The sequence below is a fragment of the Aptenodytes patagonicus genome, chromosome 6 (genome assembly GCF_965638725.1).
Source record: "Aptenodytes patagonicus chromosome 6, bAptPat1.pri.cur, whole genome shotgun sequence".
Lineage (NCBI taxonomy): Eukaryota > Metazoa > Chordata > Aves > Sphenisciformes > Spheniscidae > Aptenodytes > Aptenodytes patagonicus.
This window is the reverse complement of record NC_134954.1, coordinates 40,310,242-40,336,885: the sequence shown is the minus strand read 5'-3', so window position 1 is coordinate 40,336,885 and position 26,644 is coordinate 40,310,242. Positions and strand designations below refer to the sequence as shown.

The window sequence follows — 26,644 nt, the reverse complement described above, 5'->3', positions numbered from 1 at the left end:
CATCCAGTAAATTCAGTATTTCATGGACATATTGGATTCCCTGTGTATACACTGGACAGACTATACATCTGTCTGAGAAATCTGAGAGAGATGGGAACTATTGCTTTTTAAATCTCAAAGGATGGTAGGTACGTTTTCTTGCCCTTTTCTCATGCCTTAAATATCACAAAAAAGACGCATTGCCCAGTGGGAAAAAAGAATGAGGATGATGATTTCAGCTATATAATCCAAGGCACGTGTGTAAAGTACTGCAAGCATTCCATCAGAAATGGTTATTTAAACTATTCATCCAAGTTGTTCTCTAGTAACAAAAAAAGGTCTAACCAGCAGTGTGCTTTTCTGGTAAGTGTTCCTAGGGTTACTGTACGGAGCGTAAATCTCTCTAGGATCCAGTTCTGCTGCTGTATTATGTATGGTACCTGACAGACTAGATGAGACCCCAGGTGCATCCAGTCCAGTAACCAAACCGTAACAGTGGCCAGAAGTGCCACCGGGGACAGGGGTGGAAAAGATGCAAGTCAAATAGGTTGGCCAAAGATGCGAGTCAAATGGGTTGGCCTGTGTGGACCACTACAGGCATCTCACAGTGCTCCTCGAGACGGTGCGTCTCCTTACTGCCTAAGATAGGAGTAACTTAGACACTAATCAGAGCCTTACTTCAGAAGAAACTCGAGTTAGTTCCGTGCATCTACTTGGGCAATACACTGAAATTGTCAGGAAAGGTGCAAGCGCTGACAGTTAATAGACTTAAAACCAACTAAGTATCAGTTGATTTTTATATACTGTAGGTTATTTATTTAATATGGGCTAATAATATTAAAAATGTTACATTTTAGGAAAAAATAATTCTCTTTTTATCTGTTAGTAAAGAAGAGAATAAAGTTTAAGCAGTAAGGCTTTATAAGATGAGCCATCAAGAAAATTTTCTCTACTGGATGGGCATCAATATGCCAATCTGAGAAAAGATTTTGTGCATTTCCTAAGGAACATACCATAAGAAGAAACACTTAACTCACCTAGGATAACCGATGCCATTAAAATAGTAATATTAGGCTTCCTATGTTTTTATGAATTTTTATTTCTGTATTACTTTTTCCCAAGGTATAGTTCCCTTTATGCAAAGGATAAACTGTGATTCATGCATGGAAAGTCATCTAATTAATACAAGAAATACTTTGAACAAGATCACAGGAGTGGCAAAACCAGAACAGATTATTGGTCTATTACATCAGGCATTTGCTCCTGGGATGGCCTATATACTTGAGGGGGGAACCAAACCAAAAGCAATTTTACGCATATAGGAGGGAACTTTGCAGTATTACACAATGAAAAAACTATCTCAGCCCTGGCAACCAAGAGCAATCATGATGTTTTCTGCAGCACAAGGACAGAAACTTCTTAATTATTTTCATAGTACCCTGAAAAAACTAGCCTATTGTACATTTTGAATGTTTTTTAAGTTCTATAAAAATGCAGTTTCTGCTGGTGGTCAATACCAAAAACAGGTCACACAGGGTGCAAAGAAAAATATTTACGGTAGGAACTGGGATACTTGATCTGAAGCAGCCAGACTGAGCCAGCGTCGAATGAGTGAATTCTGCACCACGTTCATTAGAATAGAAGGTTATTTCAGTTCAAGAGCTTAAATTTGGGTACCTTGTTTTGTTTTTGCAAGCTATGAATCGGGAGCACTGTCATTTGCAGGTGTTTCAGCCATAGTTTTGTGATATTTGGTGCTTATCTTACAACCGCAGCTTCTTGATGTATTTGAATATTCAAGAACGTCACATTTTTAAAAGAACGTAAAAAGCCAACAAAAAAGAGCCAAACCAAACGAAGGACGCTTATGGCCCACATACGGAAAGCACGTTGTGACGCTTTTTAAGCGGGTCTCGTGGTTGCTTGGGGTCCAATACATGACTGCAGGGAGCCGAGGCCGCCGAGAAGGCCGCCGGCCAGGCCAGCGCGTCGCGTCCCCACGGCCCCGGGGGCTGCGCGGCAGCCGCGGGCCGCGGCTGTCGGCTGTGCCGGGCGCGGGCGATGCCGGGCCGGGGGCCGCCCTCGGGGCGGGCCGGGCCGGTGGGGCGGTGCCCGCAGCCGCCTTGAAAGGGCGGTGCGCGGCGCGACGCTGAGCCCGACGCCTTCGGCAGCTGCGGCAGCGTAGACCGAGCCGGGCGTCGCACGGCGCTCGGCCCCTCCGCGGCGGAGCGTCCCCGGCCGCCCGCGGCGCATAAGGCTAAGGCTTTCCGACTTCAGCTACAGTGCTAGCTAAGTCGGGGAAGGCAACACGGAGCGAAGCCGCGCGTCCCCCCTCTCCTCTCGGCATCGGGCTCTGGCAGAGGCTGAGCGGGCCAGCATGGCGCGGGGAGCGGAGCAGGCGGGCGAGCGGCGGCGCTGCGGTCAGTGCGCGGCGGCGGCGGTAGGCGGCCGGGCCGCCTCTCGCTCGGTTGCCGGGCGCGGAGTGGGCGCGGGCGAGCGGGGCGGGGGGCGAGAGGCCCCGGCGAGGCTGCCGCGCGGTGCTGCCCGCGGGTGGTGGGCTGCGGCGCGGTAGCCGCCGCCCCGAAACGCGGCGTGTCCCGGCGGCGGCTTCGCTCTGAAAACGACGCTGGGTTCCTCCACGGCAGCGAATGGTGCCCGGTGTGTACCGAAACGTGGTGGAGGGGCCCGAATCTCCTTTAGCGTTTGTTTCTTATTTCTCATTCAGGATCTGTGGTTGCCTATTTTACGTCTGCAAAGTTTCTTCTTTATCTTGGACATGCACTGTCCACTTGGGTAAGTAAAATATTGCCCTGGTAGAAGTAGGATTTTATTAATCTAGCTATGATTTACCTGAACATTATTGGTACTTTCCAAAAAAGCTTCACGAAATAGCACGCCACCACAAAGACAGAGGTCTCGTTACAACACCTTGCTGTTAAAAGTCTTCATAATCTTTACATTAATATGTTGCAGTAGATTCAGTTTTCATTAGTGCAGCGTAGTGCAGTGCTCGATTTCCTGAGGGCCTGGTTCTGTACCTCTTTATGCTTTTAAGTAACTACAGAACCAGTGAGACTCCTTATAGAGTAAGTTCTGAGTGAAAGAAATGAAGGATAGTCCCTAGCAGAGTGAAAGGCAGTCGGTTGCAACATGTATCTGAAGGACTTGCATACTTAGGACACTAATGGGAAATATTCAACGTTTACGATGGACCCATTGCTGCCACTCATTAGCAAACCTGTTGAGAGTGTCAGGAGATGTCTCTCTTTCTGTCAAAACGTTTGTTTTCTGAAATGCTTTCCTTCTGTACTAAAGTAACTTATTGCACCAGTTTTTACTCACTTGAAAGACAGTAGAAAAATCTTAAAATATGCACTAGGAATAGACAATCTGGTTTTATTCCATGTAATAAAATTAAGAATATGTGTATCTTATAATACAATCCTAAGTCTCCATCCAATAGCTTGATTCAAAAAGAAGTGGAAAGCTTCCTCCCTACTATTCCCTGTTTTGTCTTTAGTCCTGGATTTGGACTGGTTTAATGTGTGCTTTGTATAGCATTGAACAAATGGCTGATATACAGTTACAACATCGCATGCCGAACTCTGGCAGCTCCTCGCTTCCACTAACCTGAAAGGTCGTACTGATGTTTCTGTTAATGGGAGAAGGCTTGGAGTGGTATCAAATGCTTGTTGAAACAAGTGCAATATTGTAGCAAGTGTTAATACTGTGGAAGGAGCTGGGTGGTGATGTTTCTGTTTGGCTCATGGCTTTTCAGAGGCTAGGGTCGTTACCTGCAACAGTTTTTGTCAGTAATGCCCACAAAGCGCCTAACTGGCAAGTCGGCCAACCCTGCTTACTCCTCCCTGACGAGTGCTTCAAAGCTCGGCAGTGGGACTGCTCTCGGTACGTGAGTAAAGGTGACAAAGCAGAGTTTGAAAACAATGTTGCACACCATAACGAACATTAGGCTGCAAGATGTCTTTTCAGGTGTTTAGCAGTATTAATGGTATATGCTCCTTGTTCCAATGTGTTCTCTTTTGTGCTGAAAATCTTGACTCAAAAAAGCCCAACCAAACCTGCTGAAACAACAGAAATATAGCTTATTTTGACAGAACTGGGTGCAGGACTGCACCTTTTGTATCTCCTAAGCTTTACTGTTCTGTAGTCTGAATGTTTTTGCTAACAGGAACAATAAACAAGCACTTTAATCTTCAGAACTCAAAGTAATATATCATCTTTGTTCTAAAATGGCTACGTCCAAAATACAAAACCGGTAGAAAGGTGGTTTTGCTGTAATTGAGAGCGCTAATTTGGTTTCTGTGTTACTAAGCCATTCCCAAATACAGACAGAAGCTGTAAATGATTAAACGTGTCACATCTCCACAAATGTTCAGATTTGAACAAAGTCTAGACTATGCCTTAGGCTCTTGCTCAGTAAAGCGTTTGAATGTGTGCTTGGCCTCAGTGATCTTAATAGGCTGGGCTGCACTGCTGAACTGGAGTCTCAGACCTTATGCTATTGCCATTATGTTTTTAATTCATTGCTGTCTATCACTCGGCAGTAAACAACAGAATGAAACTGGGTCCTCCTTGTTGGTGCCAGGCCTAATGCTTGCCGGGAGGTCAGTTGCAACTTCCCAGCCTTATCCGTGCCACTCGGACCTGAGGAGGCCTGTCAGTAGGTAGTAGCCTGGCTGCTGCTTGACTTGTGGGCTTCAGTTCTGAGATAGGATTGTATACATTCAATCTGAGATGATTATAAGGATAATCATAATGACAGAAGAGCAAGAACCATCCTTGAAAGGATGGTGAGGCTAAACAGCTGTAGTTATTTATTTAAAAGAGTTGAAATATACACAGTTTGAGACATTTTAAAGTGGGATTAAGTATATATGATCAAGGCTTTGCTCATTTCTGAAGGCAGTGTTTACTGTTTATTTAAATTTCAGTAGGTCTTAGCTTGAAATTACATACCTGCTTCAAACCTCTGTAATTCACTAATATTGTTCTTCTGTGATGCTAATTTATCTTTGCTTGCTCTTTATGGTTTTTAATTCTTGAAAGAAATTCATGCTTCTAGGTTGGAACAGCTTTAGTTACCCAAAAATTATCTGTGTGGATTGGCCTGATCAAAATACTCTGGGTAAATGTGTTGGATAAGGTTGAACAGAGTTCACGGGCTCCTTAAATGAATTGTATAGCAAAATCATGATCTCACTGGAGTTAAAGGAATCTTCCTGTGAGTTTCAAGTGAAAACAGGTTTTTCACTCTGACAGTAGTGCCTGCCACCAACTTTCACATACTTAAATTTTTCTTAAAATGCCTTTTTCATCTTGTCAGAATTCAGTTACTGAAACATCTCTGCATAAAGAAAAAAACCCAAACTTCTGTTACGAAATTTTAATGTGAAAGTACTCTTTTGGCTTATTTTTCTAGCTTAATAAACAGTTACCCAGGCTAATTGAAACTTAGTTAATCCACCTGCATGTATTTTAAGTGAAATTCAGTAAAGAGGTACCTCAGGCCATATTAAGTTTAAGTGAATGCTAGACTTGGGAAATTATATCCCTGTGTTTTCATTGCTGGAATACTTTCTATATACTTCTCCTAACTATGGAATAAAAGTGGAACATATTTTGCAGAAGACTTTAGGTGTCTCTAGAGAGTGAAAATTGGTTTATTATATACGAGAGGGCACATTGAAGCATTGAGGCTTATATTTGCATTTTTTCATTGGTTTTAGTTAGAAAACATACAAAATACCCAGAGTTTTTCCTTGAACAGGTGAAATTTTGTTCCCACATAGTTGTGATGTAATTATTTTTCTGCCTATGGTTAAGGAAACAAATATGAATGTTTACACATTACAATGTTTGAAGAAATCTCTTTCAGAGAACTTCAGTAACATTAAAAGGCGAATTCTTTTAGTGTGTCTGGATTACATTGAGGACTTTAATCAAACTGCGGTTATTTTGACGCTCCAAATAGCATGCTTTTTATGTACCTCTTGGTTGCTGTGTTACACGATACGTTAGATTTGGCAGACTTCGCTTTTTAAAAGTGTTTTTAATGTTACACCTCCCCCAACACTAAAGGGGGATATATTTGAGGTCCTTAGAAATTTGTACTGTTTGCTATATCACATAACAATTGCTTATTTAAGATAAGGCAGCAGAATAAAACAGTTTTATATTTGGTTTATAGAAGACTAACATTAGGGACCTTTATTAAACAAACTGTGTGCCCTAGAATAGTATGAATGATTTCTATTCATCTGCTTTGTTATTGATTACATAAAGCATTTTCTGTAGTGCATTTCTTGCAATATGTTTACAAATAAAGTGAGATATGATTCCTATCATGTGACAACATAAAAACCTCGATGTATTCAATAGCAAGCCACAGGTCTGTTTGGTAGAAAACCTAAAAATGTTTTGAGTAGTATGAAAATTACTTCACTTGGACATGTTTAGCATCTTGGGTTTCTTTTTTTTCACCTGTAGTAAGTGGTATCAGAACATGAAAATTTTGTGTTCTAAGCACTAGGTTAAACTAGCAATAGGCTGAATAGGTTGAACTAGCAATGGGTTTACAATAGGTTAAACTAGCTCTGATACTCTACTTCTTAGTAATATGCCAATGCTTAACATTATTAAAAAGAGCTGAAGTCCATTGACTTCAGAAACTTCAGTTAACATTCAGGACACCACCTTCCTTGATTTACCCATGTCTATGCTGAATTGTATTATGACTTGCTTTGACTTGACTGGCCCTTGTGTTTTAAAGCAGTGTTTAAGCTTTGATCATCTAAGAGCAAACTGCTGTCTTGAAAAGTTATTTAAATATTATCAGTAATGAATAAATCTGTTGCTAATATTTGATCTGTGCTGGAGAATCTACGTAAGCTTTCTGAGGCTTTTTTTATGTGACTGGTAACAAACTTTGTCCTGTAATACAGTAGAAAATATCTGAGATTTCTGATGTGGTACTACAAGCTGTAATGTTGCACTTGATTAGGACAGATGGTCTTAGTGATACTGGGATAAAATCAATGGTGACAGGATGTAGTCATCACCCCCCCCCCCCCCCCCCAAAAAAAAAATCCACCAAAAAAACCAACAACACTCCCCCCCCAAAAAAAAAAAAAAATTCCACACACCACCCCTTCATGTGTAACAAACCTTTATTTTAATACAGACTTTTGTCAGGGCATTAGTAAAATAGCTTGTGTGCTTGCAAAGTGCAAATAGTAATGTTGTGTATGTACTCTCTCTTACTTTTAAAGGGAGACCGTATGTGGCATTTTGCTGTGTCTGTATTCCTGGTTGAACTGTATGGAAACAGCTTACTCCTGACTGCAGTCTATGGACTGGTTGTGGCGGGATCAGTTCTTCTCCTGGGAGCCATTATTGGAGACTGGGTGGACAAGAACTCCAGGCTCAAAGGTTAGATGCCTAAAGCAGGTTATTTACTTAAGGATGGATCAAATTAATGTAAAAAGATAAAGCTGTTAAGAGTTAACTGCTCAAGTCAAATATGAGAATGGGGCTCACTCAGTTTTTTTTTTTAAGGATAGTGTTTCAGAGTGGTAATGATTATACAAAGATAGCATCAAAGACAGGAGGAAAACATTTTTATGTCACAATATGTCCACTACTCCAGCTAAACTGGTACGATACGTAGAGATGCACAGAAATGCAGAAGGTAAAAAGCGCATAACTTTAAGGACTACAGACCAAGTTCTTCACAGTCTGATACTAACACACACTCGTGTTATTTGTTGTCTTCTGTCTAGATACAAACATCTTCCACTTAAGTGTAAACACACACTGCATTTGCATTATACATGTTTTAAATACGTATGCTCTAGTCTGTTTTATAAATAACATGGCATCAAGTTCTTCATACACATTTTTACATTCCAAGAATTTATGAAATAGCATCACTTCCGTGGTATGCTGAAGGTGAATTTTAGAGACTCAAACTTTGTCTTGTTTTCACCCCTTTAAAAATAGTATCAGCATTTAAACAGATACAGTTTGGTTTTTGATTGAGAAAAGACCTACTTGGGCTGTAAATTGTTAAGAGCTACAAAGTTACATCAGACATTAATTTGTTTCTCTAAGACAATGGAAGATTCAAAATCTTCTATGAAGTATAGCTTTACCACTTATATTTTGGGGGGGAGAATAGGGAAATAAAAATATTTAAAGAATCTGTGTATGTTCCTTGATTATAACCTCCTTAAGCTTATAGTTAGCTCATTCTTATGTTCATAACTGTTGCTTTTTGTTTTGATTTTAAAACAGTGGCCCAGACATCCTTGGTTGTACAGAATGCATCTGTCATCCTGTGTGGTATTATCCTGATGATTGTCTTCTTGTTTAAGACACAGCTTTTGACGTTATACCATGGATGGCTTCTTGTGAGTGCTTGAACTTGTTAATAAGGAATTGACTTACAAAGAAACTTGGGGGAGCGTGGCAGACAGATGAAGTTTTATTTTTCTCTCTAGACTGTTTAGACATTCCAGTGAGCTAAAACTGGTAAATGGAACTTTGAGCTAGTTGGGTAAACAGAGGTGATTGTTTTCTGTCAGGAATTGTAAAGTAGACTTGGTCTTCTTCTGTGTGAAGAATAACACTAAAATGTATGGATTCAAATGTAAAAGTGTCTTTTCTGGTTGGACAGGGTAGGAGTGGAGATCTCCCTTCATCAATTATCTCACGTTGTAACTTTTTCCCCCCATTTCTCTAGACAATGTGCTATATCCTGGTTATCACAATAGCAAATATTGCCAACTTGGCCAGCACTGCCACAGCGATCACAATTCAGAGGGACTGGATTGTTGTGGTTGCAGGGGAAGACAGAAGCAAACTGGCAGGTGAAATATGTTGCCTTTTTAATACCTTAAATGTCTTTCCAAGCTTGATTTTTAGACTAGAGTTTTACAGAGGTCAGCACATCTTTGAGTTCCAGATATTATGAGAAAACAGCAGGTAAAAAGGGCAGCCTTTATTTTACTCTTCCCTGCTCTGGACTACACTTACTGAGATTAGAAATTACTGTTGTGATTACAGTTCAGTTAGGCATCCCTAAACTTGTTTTGTCCTACTGCAGCTTTGTCAGGAAAACTTTATTCTTGCTGAACAAATAAACATATACCACACTCTTAAATCAAATAACCAGTGTTTAATAGAAAAGCTATTTAACTTCCAGGCACTTAAAGCCAAGTGTTGCAATACTTTATTTTTAGGTCCCTGGAATGAAACAGAAAACTGTTGTGTAACTGGGCTCCTCACATAGGGATCAAAGAAAGAGGTACATGAGAATGAAGTCCAGAACAGTAAAGTAGGTGGATCAGGAAATTGCTAGTAGGAAATTCTGTGCATGCATACATATCTGAAATCTTGCACTTCTCTAGCATTATATGTCTAGCTCAGAGCTGTGAATACTTTTCTTCAGTTGGAACTGAAAGCTCTGTATTCCTTTAACGTCTGATACCTTTGGTATTAGACTACAGACCTAATCTTTTTCACCTAGTAAATATTTTTCCTTTTTCCCCTTTCTTGCACAGTGGCATGGCATTATTAGGAGAGAGAATGAGTTTCCATTCAAATTCTACTGCAGTTTGGTGGTCATGACACTACTTGATGTGGGAGATTGTTTGGGATCCTCCCCAAAGATGCATGGAACCTGACTCTCCTTTGCTGGGGGGTACTCCTAGCCTCAAGGCCATTCACCCCAAGGGATGTATGATTGATCTTTGGCTATGCTGCTGCTCTGATTCTAACAGGCAGTGTGGGAAGTAGCTTTTTTTATGATGAACTTGTGCAGGCTACGTGGGCTCTGAATCAAGCCTGTAAGGGGACTTAAGCTTTCCCAGATAGAGGAACTGATACTAAAGTTACTAAAGTAACTCTGGGACACAAGTTTTAAGTCTGACACTTGTGGAGTTTAGATACCTCCAGGCCTAGACAGCATTTCAGCTTCTGGACTCTAATTTTCTATGGGGCTGCCTAAATGGCCCATAAAGTTCAGTTTACATGCCAGAGTCCTTTTAGGGATTTCAGTCTTGTATTGCAGATTTATTCTTGATGTTTATCTCCAATGAAGGAATCTTATTTCCCCATCTCATCCAGCAGAGGCTAGCTCTTAATTAGATGCATTAAAAGTGTCTTGCTTTCATTTCCCAGTATACAAATTTTCCACTGAAGTCTCTTATTTTGACCTTGCAGTGCCTTTCTAGGTCATGCCTTTTGTAGAGAAGTACAGGATAACATTCTTTATGCATGTGAATCACAAGTAGAAAAATATCATCTATCTGTAAAAGTCTTAAAGTTCTAATGGTTCTCATTAACGTTTCTTGTGTCAGATCTTATTCAGCAAATCATCTCCCTGATCCCTGTACTATTTGCTACACATGACATAATGTACAGACCACACCTGCAGAGAACTGCTGCATGGGAGGCAGTCCTGCCTCTGTTCTGCTTCATGATCTCAGACAGAATTATATGACCACTTATATTCTGTACTGAAAAATCAGGCAAGAAGTTACTCTAAATTTTCATGCAACTTAAATTAAAAACAAAACACTGAACTAAGCACCTTAGTTCAACAGATCTATCTAAAGGATCTCTTCCAGGCTGAATAGAGTTATGTGTTCAATCATAATGTAATTTGGAGACTGTTGAAATTCCTTAACTTAAATTAAATGCCAGCATTGACTTGGCAGCAAATACTGCTGTCCATCTCTGCACTGTTACCTTTCCTCAAAGAAGAGCCTTAGTTAAGTGAGTGGAATAGGGAAATAAATTGCCTTGGCTGCTTCTTCATTGTCCTTGATTAATTTTTCCATTCAGTCCTTGCACCTTTCCTGAGTGGAAATATTAGCCTTCCTCAAATAAGTCAAAAAAACCAAAGCTTAGTTCTTGGAATTTTTAAAGCCAAATATCATGCAAGTATCTAACTTACTCATCAGTCAAATAGTTAACATTGAATTGACTTTGAATTCTAAATAGAATAACCTAAACACTTCTTTGAATGGCAAGGAGTAATTCTCTGCAGGTTCAGAAAAACAGCTTCATACTGGTATACCATTTCACTTGCCCTTCAAAAGCTCTAATTTCATAATAGGACTCTAAAATGGGTTTGAGATGTACTTCTAAGCAGCCTGAACCCCTGATGTGCAAAACTATTGAGCATCTAGCAACTTTTAGGGGTGGAACAATGGCACCGTTAATTGGAAACTTAGAGGAGCCCAGAGGGTGTAATGACACTAAAGCTGGTAAGATTGGGGAGGGTGAGACATCCCCTACCAGCAAATGGAAGATGCATTCATGCTAAGAATGGGTTCCTCGGTTTTTCTGGAAACATCAAAGTGTGGAACAGAAAGGAGTGAGGACTTTGCTCAGTAAGTTCTGAGAATGTTTGATGGCAGTTGTAGGCAATCTGACTCAATAAGGAAATTTAAAGCCATTTCAAAGGTCTGCTGCTATCATGGTGGGTACTGTGGTCACCAGTTATTAGAAGTAAATGGAGGAGATTAAGAAATACAGGGTCCAGTATTGGGAGATAGTAGTTGCTAAACTTACCTTTACAAGAATTAATTCTACCATATGAGATTCCTCTTAATGTCTAGAGTTGTGCATGCTGGGTTTGAATGTTACAGAGATAGGCTTAGGAGTCCATAGTGTCACTAGGATGTAAGGGTAATCTGATCTCATGACTAATAGTTTCACCTGCAGGAGTACATTTTACATGCTGTAAACCCAGCATGCGAAACCTGAAAGATCTCATGCAGGCACAACTGGCAGGAGTAAGGATTTGGCTTACAGGCACCTTGGTTGGTCCCAATAAACTTAAACATTGGAACACTCTAAAGGTGCCTGTACCAGTCTAACTCCTGCTGAAACCACTTACAGTTGGAGCAAGACTTCTTAGCTTGATGTGTATACATGTCCAATCCCTAATTATGTTGGTGCATATTTCACTAAGTGTTCAGCAATTATTTCATATCATCAAATCATTTCTGACAGATATGAATGCCACAATAAGAAGAATTGATCAGTTGACCAATATCTTGGCTCCAATGGCAGTTGGTCAGATAATGACATTTGGCTCCCCGATGATTGGCTGCGGATTCATTTCTGGCTGGAACCTGATGTCGATGTGTGTGGAATATCTGCTGCTCTGGAAGGTTTATCAGAAAACTCCTACTCTAGCTGTCAAATCTGCAAAAGTTGAAGAATCGGAACTGAAACAGCTGAACATAAAGAAAGGTATTGAAAACGCAAAAGTAACTGTTCAAATTCACAGTATATTCACTGCATTAGTCAAACTGAAGTGTTGACTTTTGTCTTCTACAGACGCTGCTTTTAGGCTATATAGCTTTCTACTCATAGCTTGAAGGTTTTGGGGTTTGGATATAGGTATCAGACTCTAATCTAAGAAACAATATTTTGTGCAGCTATTTGAGAGATCTCATAAAATGCAGCCAAAGAATGAATTCTTTCCTCTTAATTAATCCTTTAGAGTCAAGTCTGCCCTGTTATTAAGGGCTGATTGTGAGGAATGCTCCTGTCCTTTACCATAGCTAATTAGTTGACAAAACCTTTCACTCTCTAGTGTCTACAAGCAAAACAGCCTGTGTAGGACTCTTTTCTTGCAAAGTCATCTCTACTTTTGCGTAGTACTAACAGGCTTTCAGGAGGCTGTAGAATAGGTGGTAATATTTCTAGTCTGGCATGCTTCAATGAGTTCCATATGCTGCAGGAAATGGTGGAGGAAAAAAAAAAAAAACTTACTTTGGCCTTCTTCTCTGCTTCCTTGGCCAAGCTGAACAACTCGGATTTGCAGTGTAGATGGCTATGACTAATAATAAATTTTAAGGTTGTTTATAACATTACTTTAGATAGTCTTAATGTCAGAAATTAAAATTGTTTCAGAAGCAGGCTTTTTGTTATGAGGTATTTGACATGTCAGATACTGGAATACAAAACTTAAGCATTTTCCCATTTTCAAGACAGCAGTATGTGAATACTCTTGAAAGCTCAAGCTATGGGCTCCCAGCTACAACATGCTGTGTGGTTTTCTTTAAAGAAAGAAGATAAAGAATTCCTGTTTTTTCTTTAAAAGCTAGCTAGCAGTCTGTTCTTTGCTCAATATATAGTGAGATAGGAGGCTGCTGTTAAAAGTGCTGAAGAGACATCTTCCCAGCCAGCAGATCCATTGTGGTAATGTCTGGTCCAGTAACCTGTTGGACTAGGCTGCTAGTCCCCTAGGATAGGGGAGCAAGATAAAGAGCGTAGAAGGCTCTATAGCTTTGGAACTGGCTTTTGAATGCTCCTGAAGAATGAAGTGTTTAGGAAATGTCAATATGTAGGAAACATCTCTTAATATTTGCTATTGCAGTATTCTGATTTCTATAGAAGACTTGAATTTTTAAAAGTTGCAGAAATACTTCATGTGTCTCACTTGCTGTATGTGGAGTTTGTTTCAAACTTGACAGTGTGAAAACACTGCTCGGGCATCCAAGCATTTGTACAGTTTCTGTCCACATTACTAATTTAAATACTGCTGTGGGTTTTTTTGGATTGTTGTTTGTGACCAGTGGAAGTGCCTTTCTTCTATATTAGAGTGAAAATGGAATTGTAGAAAAGCAAGGTCTTAGGGGTTTTTTTTGAAGTCAAGTTTTGAAAGCTTTTAGCTTTGGTAGGCTTCAGCAAGCATCTCTGCCTTGGTTCTTCTGCCATGACATGAGAGATTGACAGATGTTTAAGTATTCCCTGCTTTCTGTGGTTAGTGCATTTAAACATACAAAGCTATGTTAAAATGCCAACTAACATTGGCATTCATTAAGCAAATAATCTCCTTATGGAAATGGAGCATTCGGTCACAAGTCTATTGAAAAGAAGCAGAATACGCTTTCTCCTACCACAGCTTAATTACATAAGTAGGAGTTTAAATTGATAGGCGTAAACTTCACTTGATCTTACTATGCAGGTGGGATTTAAGGACACTTTAAAACATTTATGTAATCAGAGGAAGGTTGGTTGCAGAATTTAACTGATGGACTTCTGCAGCAGTGAACTTCCTAACTGCAAACAATTGCCTTTCAGTTTACACTCTGCACTGTCTAGGCAGGAGTGTATCTAACAGTTGCATTTCTGTTCACAGAGAGTGACATGAAACCTGCTGAAGGAGTGCAGTTAATTCTTGAAAAAGATGTAACTGGCTTTGAGCCCCAACAGGAGAAGGAAGTCAGCTGCACTGCCCGGATTGCTGAACCTTTCATCACGTTTCGTGATGGATGGGTTGCGTACTACAACCAGCCAGTGTTTCTTGCAGGCATGGGTCTTGCATTTCTGTATATGACTGTTCTGGGCTTTGATTGTATTACTACAGGCTATGCATACACTCAGGGTTTGAGTGGCTCTGTGCTAAGCCTCCTGATGGGTGCCTCAGCAGTCACTGGAATCATGGGAACAGTAGCTTTCACTTGGCTTCGTCACAAATGTGGCCTGGTTCGCACGGGCCTCATTTCTGGAGTTGCTCAATTTGCTTGCCTGGTCTTGTGTGCTATCTCTGTATTCATGCCTGGAAGTCCTCTGGATTTGACTGTTTCCCCATTTGCTGACATCAGTGCCAGGCTGTTTGAAAGTGAACCATTACCTACTATAGCATCTCCAGAAGATAAGCCTGAAATGGTTTTTGCAACTGGAATGCCCAACGTGTTAAACGGGTCTACTACTCCTGCTAACAGCGACCCAGAGATGAGTCCTGAGCCTGTGCCTTTAATCTCTGTTAGTCTCCTGTTTGCAGGAGTCATTGCTGCTAGAGTTGGTAAGTATTACGTCTTTAAAATCTGATCTATTGACTGCTTTTAATTCTAGAAATTACAGTGCCTGTCAACTAAGTACAAATTTGAGTTTAGAATTGTAGGCTACAGTTGAAGTGTTATATCACATTTCTAAGGCATTACACTTCACATAAAAATGAAATGATCTTGCAATAGTATCAGCAGTGCAGAGACTGCAGTACTAATTTCTTGCCTATCATATCTCACTAATAGGAGAAAAGTTAGCACATTTGGAGATGAATGTAACTTGTTTTTTTGAATGCTCATCTCTAAATGATCTTCTTTCACAACCAAATAAAACCATTTGTTAATAGGAAACACATCTACTATGAAAACCTTCAAACTTAGTGGTTCACTAAATTAATCCATTCATTAAATAAATTGTCTGACCTTTAAACTTCTGACCAGCAAAGGGGTTTAGAACAGAAACGTTGATTTGGATGACAGCTTAATTTTTTGAGGAATTGCTGGTTAGTGTAGTATTAGTATCTGTCAACAGAAGAGGCAGTCAAATACCTAACTGTAATGAACAGTAATTCTCATCTGTAGAATTTTTGTGCTCTTTCTGCAGCTTTTGCTGAATTTTGGAGGAAGAAAATACTTGATTCACATGTATTAATGATTGTTTTAAAAGTTTATCTTGCAAACAAACTTAATAGACTAAAACAGCATAGAAGCCAGTGTCAACTGAGACTGTTGTAACTTACTATGTATTCCACATAGTTTAAAATGTGTTTGATTTTTTTGCAAACATCTTATGCAAAACTTAGCAATTGTAGCTAGCATGAATACACTGTAAATAGCTGTAAAACAGCTATTTAAGTAAGGAACAGATGAGCAAAACATTGTTAACTTGATAGACGTGTTGAAGCAAGATGTGACAGGCAAGTTAATGTGTCAAGCTGTATGTATTATTTCAGGAAATATTAGTAAAGGGAAAGTAAATTGCTCTTGACTGTCAGTGTGAAATCCATTCTAGTCTGACAAGAGGCTAGTTTGTCTTGCACATCTTTGGCAGAAGTGAGTGTTTGCAAGTATGAATTGAATTGTGCCAGTAATGAAAGCTTACCATGAGAAGACCTGTTGTATGGATAACTGTTTTTTCTCCCTGTAGGCCTTTGGTCCTTTGATTTGACTGTCACACAGTTGCTCCAAGAAAACGTCGTAGAATCGGAAAGAGGCATCATAAATGGTGTCCAAAACTCCATGAATTATCTTCTTGATTTGCTGCACTTCATCATGGTCATCTTGGCCCCAAACCCTGAAGCTTTTGGCTTATTGGTGCTTATTTCTGTGTCTTTTGTTGCAATGGGCCACATAATGTACTTCAGATTTGCCCAAAAAAGCTTGGGAAAACAACTTTTTGTTTGTTGCACTCCTGATCCCAAAGCAGTCTCTGACAGTTTACCACCTGGTAATACATCTACTGTCTGAAAGGATCCACTTCTCTTACTAACTTGCTACACAAATGTCATGGTTAAACACATATACTGCCTTTTGTGACACTGTGTAAGGTGTTTCTCTAGAGTTGAACGCATAACTTAGCTGTTTGAGGAAGCTGTCCCAAGAGAGCTAAAATTCATCTTACAGTGACCCTGTAAAAATGTTTCATGTTTGGCAGAGGACCACCTAGTTGGATCTTGACAACTGGTGTTTAAAAGGATCCCCACAAGTCATACATCTAGTATTTGATCACAAAAATAATGTTGAATTTCTGTCGCTGACTCCCACAGTGATACTGTTCAGTGGTTATACATACTCAACTTGTCCATGAATTCTGAACAATTCTTGTGCTCATTGAGCAAAATGAGGGTTTTTTAGTTGCTTCAGGATGACTTGATATACAGTATTTAGTTTTGTGGGGTTTTTCTGTTTTTTTTTCCCTTACCATGAACAGTTCTGCTCCCCTATCTTCTCAAATCTGTATAAATATCCTTCTTGGATTCCTGAAGTGGACTCTTAAGTTCCGATGTTTTTCCAAAATACCTTTTTAGTATTCTATCTGTTTTGGTTTAACTTTACAGAAACACCTTTGTAGGTTTTTTGCATGTTTCCTTACAAATTAGACAAGTGCTAGGTACAAGATATTGTATTACACTTTTGTTGCACTTCATAAAGTAAAACATAGTCTCATTTTAGCAGAAGCTATTGATGTAACATTATAAAGCATGGCTTTTTTAATTGCAAATGACAGGTCTGCTCAGGTTTGATGTAGCAGAAAGTGCTAAGGTCAGTAGTACTGGTACAGAAAGATAAAGTGTAGGGCTAACAGTTTTTGCCTCCAAGTACAAGCAGCTTTAGTTTATTTTCAAATGCTGTTGTTTTCAGAAACCCTATTAAGGCCTGACATATTGGAAAATTATTAGTATTCCAGGCAAAAGAAGTCAAAAAGTGGATTACTTGCGTTTATCTGCTTTACATGTATGTGAGTTTTGACTTAGTTTGTTCTAAAATAGTGCTAAAACAATGAGATGTTGGACTGTGTGGCCCTCTAAAGCAACTTCAGAGCAATGAAGAATGATACAGCCCTCTGATTTTTTTCAAGAAGTTCTTGCGTTTTTTTAACCCTGCACGTGTACTAACACAGTACTTCCATAGTCATTAACCGTACGTGCACTTTTGTGGAAATGACTCTACGCACTTTGCTTTCTCAGTAGAGTTGAACCCGGTAGTGTTTTGAGTTTTCCTGTGGCATGACAGTATGACTTCTAGACTTAAATCTTTTGTAAAATGTTTGTTTGCAAAATTAGTATGCAAAAACATATGTCAGCAACTTGTGAAAAGTATTGTCTATAACTTTTAAGGTTTTTTTATTTTAGGTACTGTCCTTCAGAGTCATCTGTGTTACCACACTTCAACCCTGGAATGTAAGTGTGTGAACTCCATTGACATTAAAGGCGTTACACCAGGGCTGAATCTAGGCCAGCCATATTAAAATTTGTAATGATTATATTGTATATCAAACTAAATAGAATGTAAAAAACCTCTAGTGGCTTTTGTCTCAGATACAATATTTTGTAAGAGGAGTGAAAGTGAATGAATGGGAAACCAATGTACAACCAATGTACTTGTAGCCCTCTATTCAATAACTGGATGCAACAATTCTTCTCTAATGGACCAAAACTAATCATTACTGCTATGTTACTGAAAGTTTCTCAGGGATGTTTTCACTAGGTTTATAAATGTTTATACTTTGACCAAGCTTTTGGGTTTTGTTTTGATACAATAAAGTAAAATATGTAAATTAGAGTAGTTTTAAAATTTGTGACTCAATCCTGAGTGAACCTCTTAAGGAAAAGGGAATTTTGCCATCAGCAGAATTTAAAAGTCAGAAGACAATAAAACAAGCTTATCTAGATTTATAGGATAAATATGCCCAAAGGATAGCCTATACAGTATGTGATAAGTACACTAGTAAATAAAACACCTCTGATTTGCCAAAAATGTTCTCATGTGTATCTAATCTAAATTGGGACCAGATTTTAATATTGCTGAATATAAATAAAGGTAGTCTAAATGTCAGTGAATGCCTCTATACTGCACTTTGAACATCTGAATGCCACTGTATATATTGGACTCAATATTGTTTCCCTGGCCATCAGGGAAACAAAGCTGAAAATGCAGCTTCTCGTGGGCTGTCTATAGCTTACAGAACCCAGCGTGCCTAAAGCTTAATGCTGTAGCACTAAGCACCAGACATCCCAGAGGGGATGTACTCCTGAAGTCTAGAGAAGTCCAAAAACATAACAAATAACAGAGCTGGGAGCATACCATTTTCCCATCTGTTCCCAAAGTCTCCCCCCCCCCCCCCAATCCCCGAGAGCAATGTAGTCTTATTTGAGTTGAGTAGCAATTTGTTTCATAAATAGTTCCACTAGATAGTGCAGTCTGGATCTCAAACCAAAAAAAAGTAGTATTGGGAGGGGGCTGGACCTTTGTATTTTGTATGCATAATGTTGCTAGGATTCATATGTGCAGATACACAGCTGGAAGGCAAGACAATCCTAAAAGAGAAGAAAGGTGGATGCTAGCTTTAAGAGGAATAAGGAGGTCTAAATTGGGAATCTGGTATGTATTGGTCTGAGTCAGATGTCAGAAAATGTATGCTGCTTGAGCACAACCCATGTGTGTATAAGTCAAAGATACACAGACACCTGTACTGACTAGTGCTTTGAAGCAATGTGGAGCCTGAAGTCTTACTTAGCAGGACTTTCATTAAGTAAGCATTTTTGGCCTTGTATTTATTTATTATTTTAAAATGTGTCCAATTTGGATGAAAACTGCCCTTAAAATGTACGCACTAGAAATCAATCTTACCAGAATAGCATATTTTATTATACAACCTTATGCTGGACATAGTATTGATTTATGTATTACTATTGTTAAAGCTAATGAATAAATTTGCATAAAAATTTATTTGTTCTGTATTACTCAGTTTGTGGGCATCTTGGTATGCTGTATTTAACATGGATCCTGTAGATGAAGGTTTTCCATAGCAATGGGATGGAAACTGCCATGGGGCACAAACAAATAGCATTGAGGAGGAAGCAAACAACAAGTGTAGTAAAAGCCTTTCGGTGACCCTATAGCTCTGTCTTTAATGAACTGGTTTTTATTTACCATCCACAGTGGTAACGTAAGACACAATAGCTGAAGCTGTGGTCTTACAACCTCAGCCCAGGACCAGCATTGGTGATACAGCAGTTTTGTGTATGGGCTTGCTGAGCAACAGAAAGCAAATGATTTTACCTTCACAGTCATCTTTTTACCATATTGAATTTGCGATGATGGCCTTCTGTAGCAGCAACCTGTAGATGAGAACGCTAGGCATAAGAGTGGTCGCAAATAAATGTGGTACTTTTAATATTCTGGTTTTAGTCTTGAAAAGTACTTCAATTGAGTATTTTATACAGGACTGCTTCTTGTTACATGTATGTAAGATATGCTTGCTTGATGAATCGATCTTTGGAAGGGTGCTGTGGTCACTCATTAGGATTTCCCTGAACTGATTCCTCTTTGAACGAGAGGTTTTCCTAGAAAAATACCTCCTTGATGGGTTGTCCCCAGTTATGTTATTACCATGTTATTCCCCTATGGGAATTAGAATCATTATTTGTAATAATTAGTTATTCCCATGTGGGAATTGGAATGTGGTGAGTTAAAACTACAGGCTTTGTAGCATGTATCAGAATTGGTAGCATTAGGGTAGGTGATGTGCCTCTTTAATAGGAGCTACCAAAATGTCAATGTTAAAGTCAGATTACCAACTTTCATTTTTAGGAATGTTTACTTCCTTCACTGCCACTTAAAACTTACAGAAGTGTTAGAATACTGACTTGAAAATGTAGTTACACTGATCCACCCCTGTAGATACAAAGAAAAAGAATTGTGAATGGTATTGCGTAGTACACTTAATGGATAAAGAAGACGTTTTTGACTGAAGAAGGCCCTTCACAATTTACCATTTGATGGTTTTGCTGTTCTCCTTTACTCAGGTGTTCACATTTCAGAAAGTTCTGAGTTTCCTAAGACCCTGTGGAATTCAATGCTCAGCAACCAAAGGTAGAATGATTGAAGATACCTACCACTCTTTACTTGCTTGTTGCACTACTTTGCTTACTAGGTAGTTGAGAAAGCAACCCTGCCTGTGAAAGGCAACGTATGTTGCATATTACATATTTTACTATTGTTCTCTGGAATATTTAATTGCTTGTATTTTCAAAAGTTTTCTTAAACTGAGCACTGATGATACGGGGATTGAAAATTGAATCTTGATAAAGGGAAAAAGATAGTGAACTCAGTCCCTTCAATTTAAACTATTCTCTGTTTCTTTCATGAGAAAACTAACTGGTGTGTATGTCCCAGGTTAGCAGAGCTAGCTCATTTCCTTTGTAAGCTGGCTGAGTGTTCCCTCAGCGATCACTGTCAAAGATTGCATCCTTTCACGTCAGTGTTACACGCCTTTCCCGCTGGACAGAGGCTTCTTTCAGAGCCTCCTACACAACTAGTTTTCAAAGCATATATTTAAACTCTTAATCTACAAAGGATCACAATTTGCAGGTAAAGCTTCATAAAGAAACCAAACATTTTGTAATAGAAATTAACAGGCAATTCCAGACTTTTTTAAAATAATAATTTCTACTGCTTTTTAGTATTAAAAACTAGCAGATATTACTGAGTCAATGCCAAGTCATAGGCTCTTCACAACTTTGAAACAACACAAGATTACAAGCAAACCTGAAATAATTCAGAGTAAAGATTGTTTCTGCTAGAGAAGAGTGCAATTAATAGATCTAGCATTTTTAAATCTAGCACTGAGGAGATGATAATGCTTTATCTGCCTCAAGATTGACCTATTTTCAGGTCCTCCAGGAAAATATTGTGCCTGTACTCTGCATTCATATTTTTCTCAAGTACTTAGTACTAGAGAAGCTAGTAGTAAGTATTAGAGTAATAGTCCTTATTATCTTGCCCTCTGTACTCACATGTTCTTTTTCCTGCTTGTGGGTGCTGCTAATGGCATGGTGTAATAATCACTGTAGGATTAAAAGTATTTTATTTCTGGAGTAAGACTATGCCTCTAGCTTCTGCTTTAAGTAAGACAGACTATTTTGCAACTCTGAAGGGCAGAAAAAACTGAACAAGGATGTTTGCTTAAAGGCTTGCAAAGTGCATGGACAAAGTGCACGCTGTTCAATAATGCCTTTTCAAATACTTCAGCTTGTCCTTGTGCAGGTCAGTATTTCTTTCTAGTTAAACTTTATTTCATTTGGTCACAAGAGAAGCATGCAACCATGTGCTTTCCACTCTTATTCTAGGTATAGAGTGATGGAGCAATCTGTTTTCACACATACAGAGTTAAGAGTTCTTAATCCTTTGTAAATGTACGGGAAGTTACTTGACTTACGTTTAGAAAATCTGATTCTCCTTCTTTGGCAGATAAGGGAAAGAGAATGTACAGTAGATGCTGCTGTTAGAACTTCAGTAGGCATCTAAGCATAACTCATTAAGACTTAAACCCAAAACAGCAAAACACTTGTTAAAGCTGTACAGACTGGCTCAGAAAACACACCCACTTTGTTCATGGGAAGCCGTTGTCCACTTCAGTCAGGGGAAAGGCAATATACAGGATATCCACATCCCAATGACAGCATACCAGAGTCTGAAAATAAGTTCTTCCTTGAGCAGCAGCACTAACGAAGCATGGTTTTCTCTATCTACGTGTCCTCGGTCCCTACACACCCACAACTGCAATAACGGTAGCTCCTACCCATCTTGCGTAATCCTAGCTCTTCCATGAGGTCTCGCAGTGCTCCCCTCTCCCGTTTTTATCAGCAGAGCAGAGCACATGCTCTGCCTGATCCTCAGGAGCGATGCACGTGCAACGGGCCCATGAGTGCTCAGGGACTGATTAGCCAGCTGACAGGACAAACAGCACATGAGTCTTGTGCTCATGCCAAAGGCTTTTCCCTCTGAGAAGGGAAAGAGTTTCGGGCTTCTCCTCTACCCAGCTGCTGATTCTCACTTAACTGTTAAAGTCAATCTTTGAGACCTTTCCCTTTCATCATATTTAGATGGAATTAACCAAGTGGTTCAAAAGCTGTTTGTCAGGAAGTGATGGAGGTGACAGAGAACAGTGTGACTGCCTAAGTCCTGTGTCCTTAGAAAACTTGGGTAAAAATGTGTTATGCCTGTAATGTGATATGGCTGGATGTCTATTGCCAACAGCACATCTTAACAAACTGATAAAGTGGTCCAGAAAAAAATACGATGAAATCCAACGTAGACAAGTGCAAGGCACTACATTTGGGCAGGACCAACTGACTGCTCAAATACTGGATAGAGAACACCTATCTGTTTTTGTAGAAAAGAATTGTGAGGTTATCGCACAACAAAGGCCAAACATAAGTAACAAAAAAATAAACAGAAACAGGTCTATAGCATGTATGAGTCATGAATTGAATTGTACAGGCTGCTGTTCTCTTTGGAATTGGGAAAAATGGAGTACTGCCTCCCATTTTTCCTTCATGTCTGTTTTGAACAGCAGTGCTAACTGGAAAGGAACTGGAGGAGTGCAACAGTTGTAATCAGAGCTCTAGGAAATGAGACGAGTGAAAGAATTAGGGTCATTTAAAGACTGAGAGGTGATGTGCTAACAATACCTGACTGTGTAAAAGGCGATGGGAATAACGTGTAATCTTGCTTGAGAAGACAAGCATTAACCAAGTCAGATTACAGCATGCTTGAAACCCTGGAAGTTGTGGAGTTTCTAATCCTGGATATCTTCAAGGGCAGGTACCATTTTTCCAGCTCTGTTTTTCTCCAGTTGCATGTGATGTATTTCTGCAGTTCTTCCAGTTCAGTGTTTCCTCTAGAACCACTTCTGAGAGAGTAGACTAGTTCACACTGACTTTTCACACCAGCTAACCACCAGTTAATTGCCCTCCAGAGATCTGTCCAATGGATAGCTTGTCCATCAATAAATATCTTTTCTCTTCATTTAATGTTTTAATGTTTGCTTTCAGCTTATAAGCAACCTTTGAATTCACTATTACAAGCTGTTCTGCATGATTACTAAAGTGTTCAGGCATCTTTTATAAGAATTAAAGCTTTTTTTCCTGAGTACTGTCAAAACTCCACAATTACCACAGTCAGATTTCACAGAGCAATGATACAGCAGATCTTCAAAGGGGCGCTGCTGAAGACAGAAAGCTGAAATATGTGATTGAAAGAACAAAATGGTTAGTGTGAAAATCCTCTTTATGCTTAGAAGGTACAAATAAAGCAGCTTCAGCACCTTTTCATCTAAGGATCGATTTTAAGTAGGACACCTAAAGTGAAGAAAACACACATTCCTCACATTAACATTTTCAATACAGTTCGAACCATTTCAGGTATTTTATCTTGTACTAAAGGACCCAAACGGATGCCTCTTGATTAATGTTCATATAATTTCAACAGAGAATCTTCTTTAACTAAACAAGGTCTTCTGAATTATTTATCATGACAGTTAGGAATATTGGATTTTCCCTCAAGGTATTTTGGTACAACAGTACAAATACTCCTGTTTTCATTAAGGAGACTTGCCAAAACTGTTTTCCAAAATGTTCACATGTAATATGAAGAATGCAGAGCCTGCCTGCATTGTATGTATACATATCCTATACAGTCTGCTTCTTTGAGCTCTTTTAGCTGTCTGTAGCCTGCTGATTTAACTAAGAGCTGCAGACCTTAACTTGGAGAATTTGGACCATGTGTTTTCTGGGGCTGCTCCTAGAAAGGCACATTTTGGTTCCAAGACTGCTGAAAAGGTAAATGCAATGTTTGAATTCCTTTATTTCTGGGAGCTTCCTTCCCCTGGCTGACCACATTCGACATAAGAACTGACAGGGAGTTATAAAAATATGTGGTCTGTCTAGCTGAGAAAGAGGAAGGAGGAGTTGTCCATGTTAGAAGTATTTGTTCAGCTGCTACTGGAGTAAGGCCAGTCAAAGTTACTGTTTACAGTATGAAGTGTGCTGCAGTCCATTTATCTTCTAAAGATAACAAAACAAGATAAAGAATCCATTCTTTGGGACAGTTCTAACAAAAGTTCCAGAGTAATAAAAACTACTTACTTGAAAATTTAGGAGCTTTTTATTATTATTATTGTTATTGTTATTGTTATTTGCTTGGGTGTGATATACTATTCCATGTCATCCTGTACTGACCTTGGCATTGTTCAACCATGCCCAAAAGGAGCAAACTGTGACACAGCCAGGAACCAGAGAAACACTAAACAGCCCGTCTGAGCTGCAGAGCTTCCTTGGTGGATGTCTGAGCACAGGCAACTTCATCCATGCAACATTTTCTTTCAAGAGGTTTTGAATGAGCAGACAGAGCTGCTTTGCAGAAATCCACTGCAAATTTCAGTGGCATGATCTCAAGGTGTTAGTGGACTGAGTGGATGGCATCAGGAACAAACCCCCCTGCACACTGTGGAGCGTTTGGAATACAACCAGTTCCTGGTGAGAAACACACAAAATAGCACTAGAAGCAGTATATGCCCACAGAAGGAATGTACAAAAAAATTAAATGTTTCTCTCGGGAGAAAAGTTTTGTACAAGAAAGTCTCCTGAATGTCTTTTGAAAAGTTTCTTCCCCATCTAAAATACCAAGAAACTCTATATGTGTCAGGAAGCCTTTATTTACTTATTTTTAAGACAGAATGTTTCTCTTATTATATGTCTTATTATAAAGCAACAGCCATTTTTGTCATGCACACTTCAAGGACCTTTAACTTTACAGCCTTTTTACTGCCTTTGCTGTCCCAGGATAGCCTTTCCAGGGATTTTCAGTTGTGAAAGAAGTAGAGTCATGCTATGGCTCTTTTGTTTTCTACTGTCTTGCTTGCTCTAAGTAGTGCTCGAAGCTGGCAGATAGCACTAGCCTCAGTGCAAAATCCACAGTATCTACAAAAGAATAAAATACATCTCATCACCTTTAATTCCTTCCCCTGAATCTGTGTCATTAGGCTCATACTTTGCCAAAAGAGGGAGAAGAAACTGTTCTCCCACTGTTTGTTTCCTCTATTTCTTTAATTTTGTGTGACTATGTGGACACAAGGAAGAATAGATTTTCTGAATAGAGGAATTCAGTGAATAGAGGAATCAGACCTGAGGATGTCTAATCTTTGGATTCACAGCAAAAGCAGCCTGATTAGACAATAACTGAGATTTTTTTTCTTACGATGAATGCTCGGTTATGTCCTCCCTCCACAAATAATGAATTCTTATCCAGTTCTGCTTTGCTAACTGAGACAAGATTTTCAGTAACAAAATGGTAACTTGACTTATTTACTTGGGTTATTAACATAGGTTACCAGTTCAAGTTCAGGGCTATACAGGAATGTACGGTTTCATTTTATCTGCTTAGCTGTGGTAAAATATAAATGTTGTCTTATCTAAATGGAACAGAGCAAACAGAAGAGACCAAGGCTGACAGCTGGATGTTCAGCAGAAAGCTGTAACTTCAGACTGATTTTGTACTTCTTTCCCATGTTGCATCTGCTGTCTGGTTGGCATTCCCCACTCGGTCACAGAGGACATCACAGGTTAGATGAGTATCAGAGCACGGAAACAGAAGTGCTAGAAGATCATATTAATAACCTCAGCGCTTTCTGGCAATTGTAAGTCCTCTTAAATGAGATAAAGGAATTGAAGTACAGATCAGCATTCTCCTCAACCCTAGCCACATACCTCCACATCCACAGAGCTCCAAACCATGGAAGTTGCACCTGTGTGTTCAGGATAGGTGCCAATTTCTAGGTCTGTACATTTTCCATGCATCACCTATTTGCTGAAGATAAGTTTGTATTCATTGACAAATTTGACACCAGAAAAGAGGGATCTAGAGGAGCTACCCAACCCGTGGCACTTCAGCAGGGTTATCGGTGGTTTTCATGGACTGAGCTTCAGGGCGCAGGCCTTACTTGTAGCTTAGTGCCAAACAAGATGACCAAGGCAGCAGAAACTTTCATTTTTGTGGTTTACTGAATTTGTGCAGCGTTACTTGGGATCATAGTTAAGCATTACTTGAGGTCATTATATGCAGACCTCTGTGCACTGCTATTATAAATTCCAAGAACCTTCACCTTTGGAAAGGACAAGAAGCAAATATTGTACCAAATTAATAAAGATATATATTCAGAGAATGATTTCTTGATGACCATTTTGGTCTTCTAATTCTCTTCATTAAAAGACAGAATCATTAACAAAAAATTGCAGTTTTAATCCTCCTTGTTAACACTTCAAAATAAAAGG

General features: G+C 39.3%; 1 protein-coding gene across 1 annotated transcript; it reads left to right on the top strand.

Moving 5' to 3' along the window:
- Positions 1-2,161: 2,161 nt before the first annotated feature.
- Positions 2,162-19,259, top strand: SLC40A1 (solute carrier family 40 member 1). The gene is made up of 8 exons (XM_076342197.1): positions 2,162-2,399; positions 2,705-2,772; positions 7,269-7,428; positions 8,293-8,408; positions 8,741-8,867; positions 12,022-12,264; positions 14,162-14,827; positions 15,958-19,259. The coding sequence occupies exons 1-8, from the start codon at positions 2,357-2,359 to the stop codon at positions 16,275-16,277; spliced, it is 1,743 nt and encodes a 580-aa protein (XP_076198312.1). The 5' UTR covers positions 2,162-2,356; the 3' UTR covers positions 16,278-19,259.
- Positions 19,260-26,644: the final 7,385 nt, after the last annotated feature.